At 46.8% G+C, this 25,188-nt stretch overlaps 2 protein-coding genes across 3 annotated transcripts; one reads left to right on the top strand and one right to left on the bottom strand.

The window, feature by feature from the left end:
* Positions 1-2,345: 2,345 nt before the first annotated feature.
* On the bottom strand, positions 2,346-19,194 carry LOC106818850 (RNA-binding protein cabeza-like). Of its 2 annotated transcripts, none has more exons than XM_014823521.1 (15): positions 19,101-19,194; positions 18,553-18,592; positions 18,076-18,160; positions 17,503-17,671; positions 16,365-16,550; positions 15,962-16,084; positions 15,497-15,589; positions 14,546-14,699; positions 11,520-11,554; positions 8,448-8,611; positions 7,475-7,604; positions 5,644-5,820; positions 4,732-4,878; positions 3,687-3,849; positions 2,346-3,167 (listed from the first exon to the last, which is right to left on the bottom strand). In XM_014823521.1, the coding sequence occupies exons 1-15, from the start codon at positions 19,111-19,113 to the stop codon at positions 3,140-3,142; spliced, it is 1,707 nt and encodes a 568-aa protein (XP_014679007.1). In that variant the 5' UTR covers positions 19,114-19,194; the 3' UTR covers positions 2,346-3,139. The 2 variants fall into 2 exon arrangements, with proteins under 2 accessions (XP_014679007.1, XP_014679008.1); XM_014823522.1 differs by having other exon boundaries at positions 17,593-17,671; positions 19,101-19,193.
* LOC106818849 lies at positions 19,143-25,028 on the top strand. Its single transcript, XM_014823520.1, has 7 exons — positions 19,143-19,417; positions 20,347-20,377; positions 20,618-20,727; positions 21,091-21,201; positions 21,544-22,480; positions 22,881-24,367; positions 24,775-25,028. Exons 1-7 carry the CDS (start codon positions 19,160-19,162, stop codon positions 24,883-24,885), a joined length of 3,045 nt encoding a protein of 1,014 aa, XP_014679006.1. The 5' UTR covers positions 19,143-19,159; the 3' UTR covers positions 24,886-25,028.
* The last annotated feature ends 160 nt before the right edge of the window (positions 25,029-25,188 follow it).

Here is a 25,188-nt window from a genome sequence, read left to right as displayed (position 1 = left end):
AGTGCGCGGGCCGTGCGTGGTGTATGTGTGACTGGGCCTTTACGAAGGCATTTTAACTTGGTTATATCGCTATGACGATACGATCGGCTATTCGTGATTCCTGTATCTTTCCAATTGACCGGTTGATTGCGCAATCGTTGTAGGTACCATGGTGGCAAATCAACCAATGAGCGTTGGGATAGGATGAGATTGTATTTGAGTGTACGCGTACGCTTGAATTTTGTATTTCTCATTAGAAAGGGTCAGAACTCTGTGCAATTGTTAATTTCATAAACTAGAATCTTTTCTGAATCCGACAGTGTAAACGGCTCGTCCGAGGTGCGTTGCGTTTGCGGCCGGGGAATTTTCAAAGAAAGCCTACTTTTTTGTGCAGATTCACATTGTAAATGGGCCATTTCGAGTGTGTGCTGGGAAAATGATGTTTAGAAAAAAAATTATGGAAGAATTTTTTTGTTAATAACATATATGGTGTCACTTGCGACTTGGATTCAGAGGATGGCATTGTTATTCCAAAAATAAACTTCTGCTGATTTATGGGAATTTTTTCGTAAGTATTACCGCCTATGGAAATTGATTTCCAAGCGTGAACCCTGTAACACATCTAACTCCCGCTGCGCCACCTGCTGACAAAGCTAGCGGCTAACCCCATTGCCTCCCATGTCCATCGCCCGGCCTCCTTTCTTCTTCTACCCCCTCGGCTATCTTCCATGCCCTATTTTCTTAGTCTCCCACCCCTCACTTTCTCAGCAAGCTATATTATTCAGTTATTATTCAGTTCATATTATATGCCTAAAACGGTGCTCGCGCATGCGCAATAACTACCAAAAGAAATATATTATTTTGCAAAAATTATGCGTTTCATATGAAGAGGAGGTATTCTAGCATAGATTTATATGATAAAATTCCATCAGTAGAATTATATAAAGAAATAGAAAGACGATCGTGCATGTAAGGTGCGCGCTGCCTATACCAGTGAGTATATAATCTGGATACGATAGTGTGCTAACTCATGCGCAATATCTCACCAGAGAAGTTATATTTTGTTATGAATATGCATTTAATATGGTTAGGGGTATCTCAGCATAGGTTTCTGTAATTAAGTCTTATCAGTAGACCTGTGTTAATAGATAGGAGAGCGCCCTAGCTAGCATGTAGGGTGCACCTGTGTTAATAGATAGGAGAGCGCCCTAGCCTGTAGGGTGCAAAACGAGTATACATGATCCTAGTAATGTCATTTATGACATCACAATTATGCAACACTTCCATCAACATGCTGAAATACGTGATATTGAACCAATACGTGATATTCGCTTGCCCGCAGATCACGTTGCTATTGGCTGCTTGGGACCCCCCCCAACTTTCAACACGTGGTTGCACCCTTGCTCGGTATACAATGATACAATCACTATCGATAGACTCCTGATACAATGTGCACATATAAATTATTTCTCCCGATAGATGGCGCGAATATGTCATAATTGATCAAAGTCGCTGATACATTATTGAAGAGGGGTACGGGGGGGGGGGTATGTGAGAAAAGGGGGCGAGTAGAGAGGCTAGTGGGCGGGAGGATTTTTAAACAAAACAAACTATTATAAACTGTTGTACGCGTGAAAGAGAGAGAGAGAGAGAGAGAGAAAAAAAGAGAGAGAGAGAGAGAGAGAGAGGGAGAGAGAGAGAGAGAGAGAGAGAGAGAGAGAGAGAGAGAAGAGAGAGAGAGAGAGAGAGAGAGAGAGAGAGAGAGAGAGAAGAGAGAGAGAGAGAGAGAGAGAGAGAGAGAGAGATATACCAAGTAGAGAAAAATAAAAGGAAATCCATAGCCGAGAAATAACATACATTGAGAAAATCATTGTAGAGGATTAACAATTTATTACGCAAACTGTCAGAGAAACTAAGTGACATTCAAAAAAGGAAATGCAAAATATAAAGGATCCTGGAGGTGTTGAGGGAAGGAGATAGGACAGGGGAGGGAGGTGGGAGGAGAGGGGGAGGTATGGAGGGAGGAAGACAACAACCTGTACACCCTCCTACATACAGACTATCAAGACCATAAGTCGAGCAGTTTAGATTTGTACCACAACTCCTTCCTATACCTCAAGTTAAGGGGGAACCCTAACCTTTGACCACCCAGATTCGAGATCACAATGCGTTTTCGGACTACCTACCTACGTCCCCAATTTCGAAACCGTACATCAAGCTGTTTAGATTTGTGCCCAACTGTTGCCGGACGGTCGCTCATGCCATTCTGACTGTGTCAGATGAGCTAAACACATTGAAAGTAAATAATGGAGTATTTCTCACTATACACGCAACTGACAAAAGACAAAACTGCAAAACAGGACAAGGTCGGGATAAGGTCATCGACTATCGTCTTTATTGCATGACACTTGACACAGATACGGAACATCATTACCTCTAAAAACACTAAACTTTACCATCAAAGTACACGAAACAGACAATATCATAGAATATGCATCCTCGCACGTTTCATTTCTTCCCTTTCACGTTGCTCAAACATCTAAAAGTCGTGAGCGTGAAATTTACCGCACACGATCGTTCTGACAGGTGGCTGACAGTGTCGCGCGTCCTGCCACGCCGGAAACCCACCGCCAACACAGCTATAATTTAACATTACATTGACAAGGTGACCTGAACAACTCACGTACAGAGATTACTACGCATGTACACACACACAGGCCTCTCGGAATGGCAGCATAGCGCCACAAATGCGTTACAATTCCAACGGAGGCATTTCACCCCCAAAAAACATTCAGCAAGCACGATGAAGACAACGACATTGGCGGCGCATATTTACAATAGGGTGTGAGAGTTCGTTCACTTCCTGACACCTAACAGCCTGACATGTGTGCATGTGCGTGTCAAGAAAATAGTTAGAGCAGGACGTGATGGCACCGACACCCCGCGCGTCGCTGGTTGGAATCCGCGGAACCCTCGTAAAATAAATTCCACAGAAAGCTAACGGCATTGAAATACAAGAATATGCCGACGCTCCCCTTGCTAGAACCACCGCTGCACGGTCGAGTAGAACCCTCGCACGTTGAGATCGCTTGCTCTCCCCGGGCGACGGTGGCTGCAGCCGCCACCACTGGTCTGCCCTGCTAGGCGGGGTGCGCTGATTCTAGTATGGTCTCGGCCGCCTATCCTCCCTGCAGCAGAAAGACGTTACGGAATAACTCATGAATGCAGTTTCAACACACCCAGGGTTCATAGTAGTAAGACACATGTTGAAATAAAGACTTATAAGACCCTTTCTGGAGGCCAAAATAAGACTTTTTTACGCGATCACCGACTATTAAAGTACACTAATAATATTTATATACACAATTGCACAGCAGATTTAATTATTCCGTATTATATATACAACAATTCTTACTCTAAGTCGAGAACAGTAAGTCGAAAAATAAGGACTATTAAGTACTTTTCTAAGATTTCACCAAAAATAAGTACTAATAAGGGCCCTTATTTTATTTTTGGCAAAATAAGTACTTATAAGACTTTGGAAGACCCGCTACGAACCCTGACACCGGTGTAACGACAGGTGTGTTCTAACACCGTCTCAGTCCGCCTTAGTTCTGATAAACTCTCAGGTATCAAGTAAAGAACGTCTCATCATCGACAGTGTGTGACCAACCGCGTGCCGTGAGTGACGACCTTGAACCACTAACCTTGAATCGCGTGGACCTCCTCTTCCTCTGTCGCCTCTGTCGCCTCGGTCACCGCCGCGTCCCCGGAATCCTCCGCGATCACCGCCGCGACCGCCACGATCCATCCCGCGTCCGCGCCCCCGGAACCCGCCTCGTCCACCACCGCCAAACCCGTTAGCATCATCTGCAAGAGATTAACGCTAATGTTAATTAATTTAATAGAGACAATTAATTAGACACTAAATAGACATAAATGGTGAAGCATCGCGTCGCCACCTGGGAACGAAAGCTTCTGTCTGCCTCAGTCCGCCTTAGTTCTGAGTAAAACTCTCATGGTAATAGAGGATGAACGAATCATCATCGGCAGCAAAGCTTAACGAGTTCATTGATTAACGATGCTAATTAGGGCAGTGATAGGCAGTGTTTGAAATAAGGGCTATCCATTTGTCCTCACTTGTCCATTTCCACGGAGGACAAGTAGACCTGTCCAGTAGCTTGTCCGCTGGACAAGCAGCTTTTTAGAGCAACTTTTCATCATTTTCTACCATCGCTTCAACTTTCTTAAGACAAGTAACTTAACTTAACTTAAAATAAATAATTGTGCTTATTTATGTTCTTTCAAGTTTGGTGTCTAATTTGAACTGTTAGTTAACTGTATTAAAATTACAAGGTAAGATATTGGGTCTAAACTTTAATTTGATTAAATGTATTACACATTTATTATATTTCTATGTTATTAATCAGGACAAGCACAAATTTTGCAGGACAAGCAAAAATATCTTGTAGCTTGTCCGTCAGACAAACAAATTTTCCCCCTTATTTCGAACACTGATAGGGTGTTATAGCATAGCCCTCTTCAGAGTGTGTGTACCTACAGGTTTGCTTGCAGACTAGATAGTACTAGACTATACCAATGTCACTGGCTAGCGCAGCGACAACACACGATACTGCAGTCCTGCAGCACATCTCCACATACGCTCACTCAACATACAAACGCCAAAATTGCACATCAACGCAAGACAAATAGCCTGCATCGCGAAACGCCGCGAGACTGAAGAATGCCTACCTCCCATGCCCTCAGGACGGTCGGTCTGGCAACGATTGCAGTTGGTCCTCCATGCAAAGTTGTTGTTGGAACAGTCTGGGTTGGGACAGGTCCAGTCTCCATCGCGTGATGGGCCACCGGCGCCCGGGCCTCCTCCTCCTCCTCTACCTAGCATCACAGCGGTAGCAACAAGAAACACTCCGTTACACGACGCTTCCCACGACGGTAACGCGCTGCGCTCGAACCATGGATCAACACACAGTACACCGATCAATACGTACAATACCAACTACTACGTGAATTATCAATCGATGTTCAACATCGACTAAAATATAAATCAAATTGCAAATTCAACATTTACCAAAAACTATCGAAAATCAACGATCACAATGTTGAAACTCGCCACGTCTTGATCGCTAAGCTCCACTCGTCGGGTTCAGCATCGATCACGTTTAGTTTCACGCGCGCACGCACGCACAGAAAGAACGCAGCGTTGAACTAAGCGACGACTTAAGCCCAACGCACACACCCGAGCAAAACACCTGAACGTGGAGCAAAACATGTTTCGCTGAACAAGCAATGTTTGATTCGCAGAGCGTGTTTCGCCTGAGCGTATGTTTTGCTCGGGTGTGTGCGTCAATCGATCTGCTACACAGCGAAACGCCACAGACGGTCTCCAATCAATATCCTTAAAAATATCACATGACACACAAAATTGGATGTCCATTGGATGGCTATTTTTGATGTCATGTGACAGCGGCGCTGTACGCAGTGTTTCTGTATGTTTTGCTCAGCTGTGTGCTGTGTGGGGTGGCGTGTGTGCGCTTGCTCGCCGAGCAGAACGCGAAACGCTAGAAAACAATATTTCGCATTTTGCTCGGGTGTGTGCGTTGCGCTTAACAAGAGTGTTGGATTCTAACACGTGCGACTCACCGCCACGGTCTCCACCGCGATCACCACCGCCGCGGTCACCACCACGACCCCCGAAGCCTCGTCCGCCCCCGCCCCCGCCGCCGCGGCCACGCCCCCTGCCACGATCCACGCCACCCTGGTAGGCAGGCCGCTGCGCCTTCTCAACCTTTATCTCGTGACTGTTTCTGAATGGCTTGCCTGCAACGAACACAAGTATATAACTACAGGTACAAGTTTAGTCAGCCGACAATAACGTACAGGGAGCGTGACAACGCTAGACCGATAAAGAATAGTTAATACCAAATCCATAACAAAATATAATAACATAATAAATAATAATAGGCTGACAGTAGATGGCTATGACGTTGTCTACACCCAACTGTGGTAATCTGATTTGCACTCCCATTATTATAGGTGGCAAGACTATTAAAGCTAGATTTGCGAGATTCTGGCTCAGAAACGCTCAACCAGAAACAAAATATAGCGAAATATAGTCTCACCTCACAGCGGATATATCACTGATTACACTAACTTAAAAAATACTAGGATATTTTATGCAGTTATAGCATAGAAAATTGCATATGAACACATTGTAACTCAATGAAAATAACATCGTGTGGCGACAGTGTTTCCCCTGTATTGACACGAGCGAGGCGGCCCGCCTCGCTCAAATTCTCAGCCGCCACACAGAAATTTGTCCAAAACACTGCCTCGCTGATGGAAATCACTATTCTTCCATAGAATAGTGATTATATGCACCAAAATAGTTAGAATGCACCAAATTGCACCATTTTTTAATTTTTTTTTATAGCAAAGGCATTCTCGCTTTGCTAGGACCTCGAAATGCGGAAACACATCAAAAATAAATTCACCACCTCACAGACCTGTTTGGCCAGGGGAAACACTGGGCGAGATTGGTTAAATGTGTCAACTTGTAATTTGTCGGTGCAAACGAGATTGTGCGAGAGACGTGCAAGTCCATGGATGATGGCTGGCGCTGTACTAACTGGTCCCAGATTACAAGAAAAGGCGGTGGTAATCGAACGAGTTCGAAACGTGCACGTTTTGGTGAATACAAAGGTTCTAATACATTTTATCGTTACTCTAGACAGTTGCTGTTACTCAAGCGATAACGGTAGGTATCATAAAAGTGGATAAAACACTAGAAAATTCTAAAAATTATGGCTTTAATCCTGTCAGCGTAGTAGTCTATCATGCCACAAGTCCTCTGTGACTGTCCCAAGCTCTTACAGACCACGCACAGTCCGATGTCACGACAGGTGGGTACTAACACTGTCTCAGTCCGCCTTAGTTCTGATAAACTCTCAGGTATCAAGCAAAGAACGTCTCATCATCGACAGTGTGTGACCAACCGCGTGCCATGTCAAAAATGTTAGAACAGCAGACCTGCCAACCTGTGATTCATGAAAATAGTAAGGCTTTTCTTTTCTTGCAGCAGGCGGCCATTTTGTTTGTATGTTATGCGCGCAATGAATGATGGGACTAACTCTAGATCACGCGAGAACAACGTGAACGTGTGATCCAATATGGCTGCGCCCACAATCGCCAGATATTTCTCGGCTCACAATGTAAAAAACATTAATTTTCACAAGTCGTAAAAAATCGTAAGTTTTTCAGTTTGATCGTACATTTGTAGAAACATCATGGAATTCGTAAGGAATACGAAAAAATCGTAAGGGTTGGCAGGTCTGGAACAGATGCTGATGTCTAACTAGGCAAATCTATAAACCCTCACCAGGCGACCGAGAACTCACTAAAGCACGGGTTCACGCCGTGTCTGCACCAGCACCCGCTAAGGAGACGGCTATACAGTCACTGGAGGAAAACTCACCATTGAACCAGGAGATGGCGCTACCGGCAGTGTGCGGGTCGTCAAATGTAACGGTGGCCTCTCCCTTTGGAGAACCAGTTCGCTTGTCCTTGTAGATCCAGATCTTTGGTTTCCCCAGTTTCTTGTCCATCTGTAGAAAGGATGTGTGTGTTTAGCATGTGATATGTCTAGACATGATACAGATTGACTGTCTGTGCTGCTTGCCCTCTCCAGTCCCATTCCAGTGCAGTTCTCGTGAATATTGCTCAACCGGACAGTCTATATTACCCCAGTCGTACATGAACTAAAGAATACAATTCTTTACCGTTGATTCAAACGTGAAATTAGGAGTTTTGAGACTCAGGGTAAAATCGGGGCTAAAGTCTGTTCAACAAGCCGAATTAGACACTAAATAGACATAAATGGTGACGGTCACCTGGGAACGAAAGCTTCTGTCTGCCTCAGTCCGCCTTAGTTCTGAGTAAAACTCTCATGGTAATAGAGGATGAACGAATCATCATCGGCAGCAAAGCTTAACGAGTTTATTGATTAACAATGCTAATTAGGGCAGTGATAGGCAGTGTTTGAAATAATGGCTATCCATTTCTCCTCACTTGTCCATTTCCACAGAGGACAAGTAGACCTGCCCAGTAGCTTGTCCGCTGGACAAGCAGCTTTTTAGATGTTTGTTTGCCGTTTTCCTAATGGTATATGTTGAGTTTGTTGGGGGCAAAATTTGCCAAAATGCAACAATTTGAGTTACCACAAAATGGTTGCCGACACTTGTTTACATCTAATTTTACGAAACGTTTTGTCAACAGAGTGGTTTCAGCACAGCGTAAACAAATCATGTGCTTGGAGAAGAAGGATCCTCACTCACACACTATCATACATTCACCGTTTAATCGCAACGTTTTCATGCTTCCTAGTGCCACGGAATATTAAAGGTGACCGCCGCGCCGCTACCTGACCTTGGGGTACCCCGGATTCTGACCTTGATCACGCCGATGGCACCAAAATGGTCTGCGAGGTCCATCTCGGTCACGTCTGGTGGAAGCCCACTAATGAACACAGTATCCTCCTGCGTCTCCATCTCACGTCCACCAAAGCCGCCGCCGCCTCCTCCTCCTCCTCCTCCTCCTCCGCCTCCTCTATCCCCTGTGCACGAGGAAATACAGCGATTAGAACATCGGGTGGGGAAGACAATGTGCGGGAACGTTAACGCGACTACGCAGGAATGCGGGCAGCGGATGTTTAAGCGCGACGAGCTCACCGAGTGGAAGATGCGACCCGGAGATCCGTCTGAACGTTCAGTGCGACGATGAAACACGCAAATTTTGTTTTTGTGAATGCTAGTAAGCTGTACTAGCAGTCCGCACACGCTGTGGAACTTGCTGCGCCATCGTCCACGTGTGGGTTTAGGAACAAGCGCAGTTCAGACAGACAGATCTCCTCGGCGTTTCTCAGGTAACTGTCTCACTGATACCCGTCCTCTTTTTTCACATGCAAATTCCTCACGCAGGATAACCGAGTCTAACCACGGAGGAACCCCCTTCCCCTACCACTGCCACTGCCAAAACGACAAACCAGTCCAACAAAACGACAGCTCACAGAGCAACTTGCTGAACACTGCCGCTGCCCGCATCCCCCCCCCCACCCCGCCTACACCGCAGGAGCATTTCACATGGCTCAAGATTGCTTCGTCTGTCTCATGCTCCTGCTGATGTCGTCCAGGGTTGGCAGTGCCGGTGGCGGACTGCGGTGCGGCACCGGCACCGCCTTGCCCGCTCACCACGACGTACCAGCGCGTGGCGCTGCATACCACCTTACAATAGGAAGAGTATAGCATCAGACACATGACAGGAAGCAAGGTTGAGCCTGGCGCAATGCAAACCTTACATAACGCTAGCAACGCATGAACACAACAAACCTTAAATAACGCTAGCAATGCACCCATACGGCTGCAGTTCCCCCCACACGCACCACTTCCATTCCGAACCCTGCTATATGAAACGTGCATTGTCACATCACACTTAAATAACCGAGAATACACCTTTCCTTAAATAACAGCAGTGAGGAAACACAGAGGGAAGCTAAGGGGTGGAGAGTAACTATATAGTGGGCAAGGTTTCTTGCTTAAAGTTAAACACGATGCATTGGAGCAGAGAAGGCAGGAGTTAAAGTACCATTGTTGGCACGGCAAGCTTTCACGACAGCTTAAGATCGCATCATCTCCAGTTTCAGCGATCGATTTCCATTCAATATTTCTCCCACTGCTTCATTCACCTGTTAGTTGTCATCATTGCAGCGCAGACACAATCTCTTCCCTTACACAGGGGCACCATATGTAAAAATATCACCCACGTCACAACAGCGGTGTAACAGAGAACCCTGAACGACCACTGCTAACAGTTGCACCAGGTTTTGGCGTATTGTGTACACCGATTGGCCCGTCATTGCAGATCGTATATATGCACAGGCAAACACTCTGCCCTAAGCTTCATTATACCTGGGCTATGGGCACACCGGGCCTACCAGTGCGCAGGGGTAGAAATGAACTTTTGAACACGGGAGTCCAACAGACGGACTCCCTACCCTCAAAAACAAGGAGTCCGCAGTCCGAGGTTCAAAATTAAAGATATTAACAATAATGCATGTGCTTATTTTTAAGATTTATGCGGTTGCACGTCTGCCAAATTTTCTTTGGATATTAGCTGAAAAAATACGGTAATTCCGCGAGGCCGTGCTCTGGAACGAACTATAGTTAGTATGGCAGAATTTTCAGGGAGACACACAGACTCCTGCATATGTCAAATCAGGGAGTATTTGACTCCAGACTCCCGTTAATTTCGCACCCTGAGTGCATATAGCTAGAAACATCTCAGAGAGTGGTAAAACCCGGTGCCACAGCACCATTACTTTCGCGCCTCGACCCTTGTACGGTGGTACCACAGGAGCACTATAACTAGCGCGCCTTGGTGTTACGCCCTTGATGTTAGAACCTTAGTGTTACGACCTTGATGTTAGGACCTTGGTATACCTTGGTGGTACACGACGACACCCTAAGAATGTTTGCGTTCGAGTCCCCAAAGTCGCAACAGACACATTGTAATTTGTTTAAATTAGTGTTTCCAAGTTGTCGAGGTAACGATGCTGCCCACTCGCATGCAACCAGAGGGCAGGGCATATGCAACCAACCAACCAATCACGTTCAACGCTCGCAAGGTTAACCACCCTACACTGCCTCAGTCCGCCTTAGTTCTTATAAGCTCTCATAAAAATCAAGAAAGAACGTTTCATCATTGACAGTGCGTCCTCAGCTGCATGAGTTAGTAGTTCACTCACAACTCCGCGGGTTTTACGTCGGCGGTTAAATTTCACAGTGCATCTCATACGCACACTGCAACCATTACATGCAGTAACCGATGACTCTCAGTTCCTGTAGATGGCGCCAGTGCAGTTACACTTATAACGGCGTCTGTGCGCGTGCGGGGGACGATGACGAGCGAGTGTTGTCAGTAACGCTGACCCAACCTGTCGGTGACTCGTACACCACACAAGGAGACAACGATTGTACGTACTCCCACGTCTGCTGCCGCTCGTTGCCACGGTTACAGCAGCTCGCCGCATGCTTGCCATCAACCGTCCAGACAACCGTAAACACACACTTTTGTGGTAGGTCACCGAGTCTACCACGCATCGCACGCAAGCAGCAGCCTTTACTCTCGTATACTTTTTCCCGTACACGTGGATAGCATACAACAACTCTATATTCCGTAACGCGTGGTTTCGGGGGCGAGGGCTACACGGGGCAGGGAACATAACACGCGCAGAACTGTAGAATGAGAAAACTTACCGCCAAATAACACATACGTGTATCCTTGCAATGCTAAACCTGGAAAGAGCCAACTGGCACGTACCTATCGGAGAGCGAAGTGAGCAAAACATATAGTTTTGATATTGAACTCTAGTTGCCTGGCTCTTCCCAGGGATTTAACTTGCATACACATAAAAACAAAAGAACCACCCTGCTAACAGAACTGCTGTGGTTCCTGCGACCACTTACCACCAAACTTGTTGAATCCGCCTCTATCCTGACCCCTATTCCAACAGAAAGATAACAACCAATGTTACGCCACCCCTCAACACAGTACAAGCGCCTCCATCACGCTCCGCACACGCACTGCGTGGGAGCGAGGTGGACCGAGGGGTGGGTAACAATGGCCGGCAGATCGCTGAACCTCCCTCCTCGCTGTAGACGTTGTGCCGATTCTTCTTCGGCTACTGGTACACAACACCTCTGCGATTACGTTACACACACCAACCAACACACATTCCGAGCTAACCGACATCTCACTAACTCTCACTGCTAGCTACCTGACTTGGGGTTCGCAAATGATCATCAGAAATCCATGTAAAACACTCTCGTTCACCAAATGAGCAAAATTTATACCCTTTTTATAAATAGCACGCTATTTAACACTCGCTCGGTCTATTGCACGCATAAAACTAACCGCAATCACACACGTATTTCATCAAATTTTAATCCGTATTTTTTGCTCCAATACTTATGCTGAATAGTTATTTTCTTTCTATTCAACTAGAAGAACCTAGTTCGTTTCTTTTGGTAAGTAAACTGCTAACCTATTAGAAAGCCGTGTTTTCAAAATTAAAATTGGATAACCTTCTCACAGCCATAAATTATTGCTGAACCCACCCGATATTTCGAATAAAATACGTTATAAGTCAACAACGTTATAGAGTTAGTCCCGGCGCATGACACGACGTTGAGTAGCTAAGCTAAGCTTCCTGTCTCATAATCTATAATACAACTTGCGAGGTACACCAAATTATTTTAGACGGTACAAGAATTCTGGTATCCCTTAACTGTTGATACCAGAGTGACACTACACACTTCGTGGTCTTGTTTGCCCGAGTGTGATATTCTACAACTGATGTAGCTGAGCGACACGACCGCCGCGGGTTTCCTTATAAACCCGCATAGCACCACCTGTAGGACGAGAGCTCAAAACCGTTACGGTGTTATAAACGCACAGAAATGCACACAGTAACCACAGTAACTCCCAATTCACACCCCCCAAGGGCTGCCAACTTGTTTGAGTGAATACAGGGGAATACATGTATTGGATATCAATCTGTGTTGGGCAATGAAGGTACAATCGATGTGGTTAAATCCCACGGCACATGTATAATAAATCACACAGCAACACACTTACACCATGTGTGCACTGCTATTACACACTCATCAGTTCAGTACTTAAATCTATGGTTTATAGCAAAGCAACCGACTCGACCCACACCATAAACCATAGGTCAGGTCAGGCCCAGCGATCGTCACGCATGGAGTAAGTGTAATACAAAAATCTTGAGGCTAGTTAATTAGTTATGTACAGTAATTTTAATTGACACCCTTCTATGTAGATATCTTGCAAAAAGTTTGAAATAAGATGCCTACATGAATGTCATAGTAACAGGCACAAGTAAAGTTTACACTTGACATACAACGTTGGGTTCAGATATTGTTGTTTACATTTTAGTTGTATTTTACACATATGCATATAAAGGAAGACTGGCATATATGAAGGCAGGCATATGATCGCATGATAGAATTTTGCAATGTGAATGTTAATGCGATATTGGGGGGGAAGGCACTGTGTACGTAATATATATACACAACCCTGCAGATAAGGCATAGAAAACACGCTGAAAGATGAGCCAATAAAACTAGACAATGGATGTTAAAGGGATCCTTTACTCTCGGTTCTAGGGTTATTTTCAGTTAATTTAGATTAAAATTACGCTACATAAAAAGTTTCATGGTTCAATCACCATTAGAAATGTTTAAAAAATGTTTTAAAACCAACGACTACAGTTTGATTACAACGACGGCAGCGCCACTCAAAGCGAATGATCTGAAAAGTTGCGCAAAATGACTTTTTAGCCAAGGGCTACAGACCGAGGGTGTTTCTTATTTATTAATTTTAAAGCAAAGGATTATAATATCTTATAAACGACATATAGTTTCAGTTATATTATGAATAAATTTGTCCTAAAATGAACATCATTCGGTTAAATAGCATTTAGGTATAAATATAATTGCACTTTTGTGATTAGCCCTCGATCTGTAACGTGCAAAATATATTGGGAAATGCGCAACTTTTTCAGGGTGGCAGCACGGTCGCGGGTGTCAATGGCGCCGTTCAAATTTCGTAGCGTCGATGTATAATTAATTATAACAATTAAATTAGGTATCTGGTAACAAGTACGTGTGGGTATAGACGATTTGTTATACAGTAAGTTGAGTTGTATGCAGTAAAATCCTAGAGTCTAGTATCCCTTTAAGAACAGATTGTGTCCAGGCATACTCACTCATTTACCTAAAATTTACACAGAACTATGAGAAGGATACGCTACAGAAGGCATGCTATAAACCAGTCAAGTTCCTCGGAAAAATGCCATATATCTGACATATTATTGACATCGCTTAACACAGTGCCGACGCATTACCGATTGAATTCCGAAAAATTGCCACGAGCAGCACTGTTATTTATGTTAAAGATGACATCTTGGGATTAGATAACCTTAGATAACCTTGGGATTAGATAACAAGGGAGATAGTGAACACCCCTGACATAACAAAATATTGTAACTAGGCGAATAACCTCCGAACCTCTTAACATGTATGTATGTGGTGTACAGATCGCCGCAATAACAGCCAACGGTTCTGCAACCTGGTCAATATTTGTTTTAACGAGGTTTTCTCACTAGAAAAACCATAGTTTGGAGTTGGCAGCCCCGGGAGATGACACTGACAATCGTTACACCGTGTTAAACATTCGATTTGTGCAGCCGCCTAAACCCAACATCTACCAGAAGTGTTACACCATACGGCACAGCAATAGTTTATCGTGTCAAACACTTGACTTACACACAACCCTGTGACCAGTTACACAATACCACTATAAAGCCGGTGCCGACCACACGGAAACCAAACATATTTTCTCTCACCGTGTTTTATACATCGGATGCAATTTTACACACAGTTTTAAAAACAGATGGAAAACGGCTTACCCGCCTCCGTATCCCCCGCGACTATCACGTTCATTGCCGCCACCGCCATAGCCAGAACTCATGCCTCCTCCGCCGCCGCCGCCGTAGCCACCGCCACTAGCACCACCAGCGCCTCCATAGCCACCGGACCCACCTCCGTATCCGCCGCTGCCACCTACGCACACGCAGACAACACACTAAGAACACGAGTGACAACACACAGTACACAGCTTATGCTACTGCCGCGGGGAATTACGGCCTTGCCACTGCCACATACCGAAAACCTGCCAATAAGGCCAAAACAAAATACATGTGTGGTTACCGTTACATGCCGGGGAAAAATAGGGTAAGTAGGTAGGGGAAACATCACCGTTACATGCCGGGGAAAAATAGGGTAAGTAGGTAGGGGAAACATCACCGTTACATGCCGGGGAAAAATAGGGTAAGTAGGTAGGGGAAACATTTTATTTTCTTGAAATAATTTATTTACGAACCCTGTCCGAAGGATGTACGTTGTGCCTTTTGAAGCAGAAACTGTCCAATTCCTATTTTTTTTTTACTTTAACGAAAATTGACAATAAAAATGTTTAGGGTCGCCGGGAATAAATAGGGTCGGTCGGGAAACCGTAACCACACCTATATTTTGTTTTGGCCTAAGGAGAAGCAAAGATTTCACTCTTCGTAAACAACGTGCAGGGGCCTGTTGTCAGAAATGTGGTGAAGTTTCTCATATGCAGCACACAGAGGTCTGGTCTACAAGAAAAAGTCATGTTAAGTCAAATGTTAAAACTAATTTTGTTTCTGACAACCTGACAACAGGCCCCAGGCCTTCAGCAACATTCCGAGTTGGTAGACGTGACCAGGAACATTGCCGTACGGTGGGCCAGACACACTCACGTTGTTCTGACACGTCACAGGGCAAGGACGACGCACAAGTGTAAGATTATGACGATGCGAGCGAGGAAACGTTACCTCCTCCTCCGCCGCGACCGTATCCACCGCTTCCTCCTCCTCCTCCCGCTGCGCTCGGTGCCTCGTAACCGCCACTGGGTGGTCCATAACCGGCTAACAGCACCGAAAGAACACACGAGCGCGGTTATAGACAATGGCACACAGCGCGCGCACGCATACATACACACACGCACATGCGAGCTCTCATGGAGAACAGACCACGTTAGACTGTAAGCACCCGCTACAAAAATCCAATGCACACATAATCTCATAATGGTAACACTTCAAAGTAGAGTCAAGTAAAAAAATAAAGTAAAGTATAAAAGACATTAGTTTCACGCGAACACACGAAACCGATAGTCCCCGATAAAAAGTTGACGAGAAATATGGCTCAAATCGGACAACAATCATTATTAGAAAGCCTACGACAACAACCCCAATATTATGCACACATAGTACAATTATATATATTGTCTGTAGCACTACCTTGGCTGTAGCCGCCTGATGGAGCAGAGTATTCCGGCACGCCGCTGGTCTGCCCATAAGCAGCACCCTGACCTCCGTAACTCACCGGCGGTGGCGCGGCTTGTTGGGCGCTGTAACCGCCATCTGGAAAGGCACAAACATTGCCATCGATTACACACACAGGCACACAGGCACACAGGCACTTACGCACGCACTTACGCACGCACGCACACACACACGCACATGCACACGCACACACAAGCCTTCAGAGCCCATTCTTGCTCGCACCACTCACTTGCAACAACAAGATGCAAGCATGTACAACGGCTGGCTAAGTCAGTTTCACTGGCATGTCCTACATATATGCGGTAGCTTTGTGCGCACGCCTTTACTTCACATATTACAATGCCACGCCACCACTGACCTGTTCCATACGTTGCTGGTTGATAGGCGGCAGGGGGCGCCGCTGGCGGTGGCTGGCCGTATGACGCCGGGGGCAGTGCACCCCCATACGACGCGGGAGGGGGCGGCACTACCGTCTGCTGAGTAGGCGGGGGACCGTAGCTGCTGTAGGCACCTTGCTGTGGATACTGCTGTGGTACAGCTGTGCCTGCAAGCACAGACCCACTGTGTTAGGTAGCGATAGACTGGAGCATAAACGACTCATGTGACACCACAGCAAATCACTTCACAGTTCACACGATCAATACTACACACGACACATACAGCAGAGCTGACAACATTCACCTAAAATTGTGCAATAGGAATTTGAATATTGACAAGTAGGAATCTTGGATAACGAGCCAATTACACACAATATTTCCTACATAATTTAAGGGCAGCTCTTTGTCGATTAACAAATAAAATACACTCATATGCGTAATCATTGTAGTGTAACAACAAACACAAGCATAGACTAAGAATATTCCTAGTCTATGATAAAGGCTATGAGAATAATTATAATACCACAATCATTGGTCGAGTCGCCACTCCTGGACCAATGAGAGTGCGTACTACGTTCACTGGAAGTATATATATCAACTTCCTGTAAAATGGCCACTCCCATAGCAGGAGTGGCATTGTGGCAACAATTCTTCACGCAGACTATGGCGATAGAGAAATAGGAATGGCTACACTAATTGAAATGGACACGGAAACAGGAAGTTTGAAATCGACTTCAGTAAAACAAACACATGCACGTACACCAATGAGATCTGGCTCTCTATTCAAGCCGCATCATGTTTATATATGTATGCAGATGATACATGATAACCTCCAATATTTTGAAGTCAGCACCATAGAATTTAAGAGAGCAGCTGCACAACTCTTTCTTTAGAGAACAATCAAGAGATACAACCACAAACATGATCAGGACCTTGCTAACAAAAGAAGAGTGAAGAGGAGAAAGAAAGACAATGCTACTAGTAGCACGCACGCACGCACACACACACACAACAAAGGAAGTGCAAACGACCTGCATTTGTCACTTAGTGACACAAGAGCATCGCTTTGCTGGCGAAACTTGCGGAGGTAACCGTGACGTAAAGGAAGGAGTGCTGTACCAGTGGCGGGCGGGGTCGGCTGTGCAGAGGAATAAACAGGATTGGTAGCAGCGTAGCCAGGCGACTGCTTGTGGCCGTACGACGCCGTACCTCCGGCAGGGGGCGGCGCTTGCGCGTACTCTGTCTGCGCATAACCTCCGTATGGTGCGTAAGCTCCCGTCGCCGCAGGCTGCAGAAAAACGACGGCACACGTCATCAATAACCTCACATAAATTATTAAATAAACAATTCACCTTACGTGAATTCCTCATGTAATCGCAATTATTTATCTTGTATTTATCCAACATGGAATTTAAATAGAATAGTCATTGCAACAACGTGTGTCGCGCCCGCCCGCACACGCTCGCTCGCACGCACGCACGCTCGCTCGCACGCACGCACGCACGCCCGCGCTCGCTCGCACGCACGCTCGCACGCACGCTCGCACGCACGCTCGCACGCACGCACGCACGCTCGCACGCACGCACGCACGCACGCACTCACGCACGCACTCACGCACACACAGCCAACGTGATCTGAATTCGCTTAAGATTACTCGGCTCAACTGACGTTTCTAATGTTTTGAATTCATACCGGGGGCTGGCTGTAACTTGCTACAGGAGGGGGTTGTCCGTACTGCTGGGACGTATCGTAGCCTGCTGCACTGTAAGCGCCATAACTATTAAAAAAAGACCCAACGAGACGTTATGACTTCATGCTCATCTCTATGCATAAAGGCTTTAGTAGGAATGCAACTGCAAGCCAATGAGCACACTGCTTCAGGAGCTGTGCATGTGTAAATGGTGATGTCAAGTCACTTATGAATAAGTCATGTAAAATTTCGTCAATATGTCGAGAAATATGCTCGCCACGTTATCAAGCATAGTATTATTAGATAGTTGGTCAAAAAGCAGGAATTTTTCCCACTGTACTTTTTCTATTACTACCCAAACCAGTGCAATCCTGTACTCATCCTTATCAATTCTCTACACAATATGCACACATTTACAACAGGTTATAATATTTGGTCATGATCATTATTGATTTCACATCCGATGATGACTAACTTACCTGGCGACTGGGGCACCTGCTGCTCCTGCGTAACTGTACTCTGAAAGTTTCATTACAAAATTATCACTGCTTCTATTAATAATGAGAAACCGGTACAATCACAGACACAGAAGGACAGATGATTTCACGCACAGGAGGCAGATGGCATTGGCGAGACAAAGAGCCGACCAGGGAGTTGAGGCTATATCATAGTACGATTTCACGACACCGTGCAAGAGGCTGAAAATAACTGCAGTTGTTTAAATTATCATAACGACACACTGCGCTTCACAAGTAAACCAAAACACATTTCATATCGCATACATAACAATAACCATACACCGGCAGTGGCAGTGGTACCGGGGACCCGCAGCCATGTTTGATTGGTCGACCCCCAATTTTCTGTACCATGTTTTCCTAATATTTCCTTAAAAACGATAATTACTTCAAAAATGTCTATTTATGTACTATCCTTAATGGTTAAACAACTCATTTTCTGCATCAAACATAACTAAATAAAGTTACATAACACAATAAACGGCAATAAATTTCGAAACACAAAAACTCACGTTGATCCGCCATTTCTTCGATAATGCAAAGAAATACCAGGATGTTATGACGTCACAAAATGGAAGGCTCCCGTGTACAGCCAGCTCGTTTGTCACCGTTTATAGATTTACAAAGCGAGTCGGATGCAGTAAGATACAAAGAATTAGTGAAAATAAGAAATAAGTATGCTAATGATAGCTGCGGGTTTCAGAAGTTCAGATCCCGTGGCGGGCTAAAGCTACTTTTGCCTGTTTTGCTTCAACCATCGAACAAACTACTCGAGGTTGCGCTAAGCATTTTGGGTAATTGCTGCCTTGAGGAGGAGAGTAGAATAGAGGTATAATTAATTATACTAGGATTACTGGAATTTTGCTATATAAATGAACGATCGTGTCAAATTACACGTGTTAGGATAATTTGGGTAGATTTTATGTTTGGCTATGGTGTTATTGTGTTGTTGTAATACAAGCATATTGCTAAAGTAAATATGCATTGCACCAACTGACTGTTGACATCAACTGGTTGAGCGCATACAAGTTACAGGCGCTGTTATTGTTAATTGTTATTGTTACTAATAGTAATAATACTACGTTAATCGTTAGCAAATTGCACTGCTGACTTTTGGTAGAATATTTGAAAAGTTGATCAATTCGTCAATTGTTCAACTAAAAGTTGTTAGTGTAAACCCAGCTTTAGACATAGTGTGATTATAGTGGTTGTCAGACTAGCAGCTTGGTGAATCACACCCAGGGACAGGGTGTTGTTAGCCAGGAAAAAAATCAGGGAGTCTCACCATCTGAGCGAAGCGAGGATGCTGCGGGCGCGGAGCGCCCTAGGGGGAGGGCCTTACCTTAAAATGGAGGAAATTTAGTCTGAAATGCCAAAAAGACATGAATCTGATATGATTTTATATTCTTAGAAGCACTGTTGTCAGTTATATATACAAGGTGTATAATATATAAAATTGGGCCGCCCTCATGCCGTCTCTATCATATTTCATCCGTGTCATCCAAGAATAGGCTGTCCAAAAGACGGGTAGGCGTGTCTCTGGCTAACACACTGATCAAACCTACATCTGCTCTGTATGTGCGTGCTACGCTGACGTCTGCTAAATGGTTTGATGTATCGTGCATAGATGGCGCTGCATGCCTAGACCCAGTTTACACCAGTCTGCCATGCTGAGCACCTGTGATGAATCGCCCACGAGTATTCTTGTCACTCTACTCTATCAGTGTAGTTCATTATGAATTGTTTATGTTTCACTAGGTGCGAAGAAGAAATGGAGTTGACCTAATTGGTGAGTTAAGCCACCACAATAGCTGTATATATAGTTAGTATTACAGGTAACCTGGTAGGGAAAATTATAATAAAAATAATAAAAATAGCGTAATATAATAAATGGCAATTTTAGGGAAGGTAAGCAATCTTATATTGTGCAGTATCACTATTACACATCACTTTTCAGTGCCACACAATAACCCCCCCCCCCCAATATATTCATATCTGTAATGTTACAATCAGCTGTTTGCCACTGCAGTTGATGTGCTGACCGCCACCAAGAAAGACTCTATTGCTAACAGAGCATGCAGGACGTTGGCGAACCTTGCCCAGGATAACAAAAGTGCCCAGATGATCCATGAGATAGAGGTGACCATACATGTAGAGCAGGTTTATTTAATTGCTCGTTAGATGGTGCGCAGGACAATACAAATGGCCTCACTCTCTTTGTGAATTTATCAGCATAGATAGGAATAACCATTTGTCTCCGATGCATTGGACGCGGGACAATGCTGACAAATTCACAAAGAGAGTGAGGCCATTTGTATTGCCACATGATATTAACTAACATTCGATTCTAATTGGTCTAAATTAGACCAATTTAGCCTCTAAACCTTTATTCTTGTAGAGTTAATTCGCTGTAATGTATTTTAAAGGTATGTATTATAACCAGAATCTCGTAATCTCTTTAGTTTGATCTTTGTTGCTGATTTATTACCTGACGATCTGTAGGCGGTTCCTGTCATTGTGAAGAAACTGCAGGACACAGCGGACTTCCGTCTCCAGCTGACCGTCATTAGAACGCTGAGGTTGCTGGCCGACACCACACAACATAAAGCCAACGTAAGCTCACCCAGCTCCCTCCCCACTGTACTATGCTGCTGTTATATATACATCATTGTACATACATGACGTTAGGTTGCTGGCTGATGACCAAATAAACCAGCGTGTGTTTTGAAACGGGCCCTGTGTTATCTATCCTGACAGACAATTCTTGCTGTTACCTTCTCCGAATATTTATTAACCGATTTCTCAGTAAAAGTAAGGCAAAAAAAAAAAAATAATATTTCAGTCTGCAAATTCTCACACAGAATGCAACACTCATGCATGTATTCCCACACTAATTAAAAGTCCGAACTAATGCTGTACGATTCACATCTCAAATATATCGTTTCGTTATGGCAGGTGACAAGAGACGGCGCTGTGAGAGCAGTCATGACCTTGCTGGGTTCGTGTAAGGAGGAGGTGGTTCACGCCAGCCTACGAACCCTCGCCCATCTCACCGAGAAATGCTCGGCCAACGCAGCTTACGAAGTCGTCCAGTCGGGGGCGCTGGCGACTCTCCTCGATCTGTGCAGCCGCGAGAAGCAACAATTCCGCCACCAGGCGGTGGGAGTGCTGCTCGAACTCGTCCAAGAAGTGAGCATCCGACCCGATCTCGGGCGAGTCGGAGCGATCCAGTTCTTCCTGAAGGAGGTTGAGAAATCCCGCTCGCCTGCGTTTGTCAGCGCCCTCTGTCTGTGCTGCAGGGAGTCGGTGAACCGCGTGCGTGTGCGCGAGTGCGGGGCGCTGCCGATGCTACTCTCGCTGCTGCGTTGCCGTGACGACGGCACGCACGCCCGCGTAATTAACGCGCTGCTGTCGTTCCTCTATGACGAGGCGAGCCTCGGGCTGCTGTTGGATGCTGGCCTCGTGCCAACGCTCACCAACATACTGCGCTCTCTCGTCTTCCCTGGTGACGACGACACGCAAGATAGCAGCGCCCCCTTGTGTGACGACGACGGCGCGCGGGATGGTAGCGCCCCCTTGTGTGACGACGACGGTGCCAAGGAGCGGAGTGTCGATGCGATGGCGAGGATCGAAGAGAAGCGAACGCGTGTGGACGACACGGGCGGAGACGCGTGCGGTGCTGAGGCTGGGGATGAAGCCATCCTGCACGCGGAGGATGAGAAGCTGGCAGATACTGATGATGAGGATGAGGACGGGGATGTCGTGGTATCATCGTCGCCCGACGAGGATGAGCATTCAACGAAGAAAGATCGTTCAGATACAAGAGAGAGGAGAGGAGAAGAGAGAGAGCGGGGAGGAGAAGAGCGGAAAGGAGAAGAGAGGGGAGGAGAAAAGAGGACAAGAGAAGAGAGGACAGGAGAAGTGAGGGAAGGAGAAATGAGGGAAGGAGACGAGAGGGAAGGAGAAGAGAGGGAAGGAGAAGAACAGAGAGGAGAAGAGAGGACAAGAGAAGAGAGGACAGGAGACGAGAGGACAAGAGAAGAGAGGACAGGAGAAGAGAGGACAGGAGAGAGAGGGAAGAGAAGAACAGAGAGGAGAAGAGAGGACAAGAGAAGAGAGGACAGGAGAAGTGAGGGAAGGAGAAGAACAGAGAGGAGAAGAGATGACAAGAGAAGAGATGACAAGAGAAGAGCAGAGAGGAGAAGAGAGGAAAGGAGAAGCCAAGCAGGCTCACCAGTTTCGCATCGACAGCCCGACGTACCAGCAGAGCTTCCGACCGATCGACGTCACAGCGGTGTCAGAGTTTGCGAGAGAACCGGGTAGAAACCCGTGGAGTCCGTCGCGGGACCTGGCAGGGATGGCCTGGAGTCCGCCGAGGGACCCGATGGGGATGGCCTGGAGCCCGGGAACCAGCAGCTGGTGTTCTCCGGATCGCTCCCCGGAGCCGCCCGGCTACGCGATCAGGTTCTCCCCTGCCTGGTCCCCGCAGAGCGCTCGCAGCCCCGGGTCGCTGTGCGGCCCGCTGTCCCCCGCAGCGTCGCCCGACGCGTGGCGGCGGCCCTACAGTCCTGCCGCGTCTGCGGCGGCGATTATAGAGGGCGCCTCGCCGCAGTATTCGCCCGCTCGCAGCGACGCGGCGTCCCCGATGTCGTCGTCGTCGTCGTTGCTGTGGTCGCCGCCGCGATACTCTCCGCCTCTCTCCCCCGCCGCAGGCGGGAGTTCCCGCTGCATGGGCGAGGGGGAGGCGTCGCCCTGCTACGCTGGCGCCCCACAGTGGTCACCAGTTCATGTCGCCCACATGGAGGAGGACGAGGAGGAGGAGGAGGAGGAGGAGGAGGATGCCGGGGATCGTGTGGCGGCAGCGGGGGAGACCTCCCGTTCCTCGGAGATGTCCGAGGCTGTAGGGACGACATCGAGAGAGGAAGGTTACCGTGGTAACCGGCGAGCCACGGCGGAAGACAGTGACGGGGGCGACAACGACGAAACTGAATCGCTGCCGCCGCTGTCGAAGCGACGTAAAATGGACGCGGACTGTCTTGCCCTGCCCGCGGTCGCTTCTCTGCTGCTCACCGCAGTCGAGCCGGATGACACGAGACGCAATGACGGACAGCTGAGCCCGGCATCTCGTAAGCAGCAGAGTAAGAGTGCAGGGACCTCGGTGGGAGAGCATAGCGAGGGGAACATTAGCAGCGGTGCAGGTGTGAGTGGCCTGCATGGGGGGAGGCAGGAAGGACTACCCATCACCGCCAGCGTTGATCAGGCGGCGGAGCCCGGCTCGCTCGCGCCTGGCAGGATGCCAAAACGACGAACACGCAGCCGCCGCACGTCGCAGCTCTCAACCGGATCCGCGGACGGTTCGGCGTCCGTCGGCGGCGTTGCCACGGCGACCGGGAGCGGTGCCGCGGGTGTGCGAAGGAGCGAGGAGAGATGCGGGGGGCCGCCTCGGACGGATGCGGGGCAGCGGGAAGCATCCGCACGTCGTCATGGCGATCGTCACGGTGCTGTCGGTCACATCCTGATCCTGCTGTCGCGTCTCACACACGACGACTCGCTCGCACGCCACCTGCTCGCCCCGCGCTGCCTTCGCACCCTCCTCAACTACGTCGTTGCCACGGGCAACCAGAGAGCGCAGCGCAGCCTCCTGCGTCTGTGCCGGCACTCGCTCTGCTTCGCTGGCCTGGTTCGCGCTCACTTCCCAGCGATGGTGTGGAGGCAGACCATGGCGGAGTGTGGGGACGAGGTCAGACAGGCGTTCCAGAACCTGAAGGATCAGCTTCAGGTATGTCCGCACGCACGCGCAGCAGACGCAGGCAATCAGGTCCCCCCCCCCCTGTGTAGGGCTGACAAATGTTAGTCTTAAAGTGATTACGTCACCGTCAATAATAAAAGTGAGAAAATTATGCACGCTTAATCAGAAATTGTAAGTGGTTCTGTTCACTTTTTATGGTTAAATTGCTGCATTATACTTTCTATTTTGCTATTCCGTTCGATGTGAACAAACACTCGTGACTTATACATAGCCGTTATTGATAGTCAGCGTTATAATTAGCGTCACCGATATTATAGTTAATTAGAGAGTTAATTGGATAGTGATTACAGTTCCAGTTTTAGGTGATGAGTCAGTTGCGTCCTTTTCCATAATATCTCCGCGGCTGTCATGTCGTATCTTCTTTCTTTGCTGAGTAGCTGACAGCAGAGTCAGCCTATGGAAGAGGCACGGTAGAGCATCTGATAGTGACGGGAGGAGCGAAGACCAAGTCAGCATGTGCCGTCGCCATTCCCTACCTATACAGGTGAGAGTGTAATCAAGGTGCTAATTACTGTTAATTAATGATACCGGTAATTAGTGACCGAGTAATATTACGATGATACCAGATATCACTAGTTCATGATTTTTAGCTCATCTGACATAGTCAGATGCAGCTTGTAGAATCGCATGACTGATGGCCGACTGTAAGCATTACGTCGGATGTCGGACGTACGGGTAGAAATTAGCTTTTGACCAAGGGAGTCCAACGGACTCCCTGCCCTTAAAAAGAGGGAGTCCACGGCAAAATGAAGTAGTTCGCAGTCTGAAGTTCAAAACTAAGGATATTAACG

The sequence above is a fragment of the Priapulus caudatus genome, unplaced genomic scaffold (genome assembly GCF_000485595.1).
Source record: "Priapulus caudatus unplaced genomic scaffold, Priapulus_caudatus-5.0.1 Scaffold2585, whole genome shotgun sequence".
Lineage (NCBI taxonomy): Eukaryota > Metazoa > Priapulida > Priapulimorpha > Priapulimorphida > Priapulidae > Priapulus > Priapulus caudatus.
Note: the sequence above shows the minus strand (reverse complement) of the source record. Positions and strands in the feature narration are given on the sequence as shown.

What these genes read in the sequence shown, in the direction of transcription:
- LOC106818850 (XM_014823521.1), bottom strand. An exon ending in CGCGGGGGATACGGAGGCGG is followed by an intron (nt 11,555 to 14,545) that starts GTAAGCCGTTTT and finishes CTGTTGGAATAG; the next exon opens with GGGTCAGGATAGAGGCGGAT. An exon ending in CGGATTCAACAAGTTTGGTG is followed by an intron (nt 8,612 to 11,519) that starts GTAAGTGGTCGC and finishes CCTCGTGCACAG; the next exon opens with GGGATAGAGGAGGCGGAGGA.
- LOC106818849 (XM_014823520.1), top strand. Translation starts at nt 19,160, where the DNA reads ATGGAAGGCTCCCGTGTACAGCCAGCTCGTTTGTCACCGTTTATAGAT. An exon ending in AGGAGGAGAGTAGAATAGAG is followed by an intron (nt 19,418 to 20,346) that starts GTATAATTAATT and finishes ATGTTTCACTAG; the next exon opens with GTGCGAAGAAGAAATGGAGT. An exon ending in AAATGGAGTTGACCTAATTG is followed by an intron (nt 20,378 to 20,617) that starts GTGAGTTAAGCC and finishes TTGCCACTGCAG; the next exon opens with TTGATGTGCTGACCGCCACC.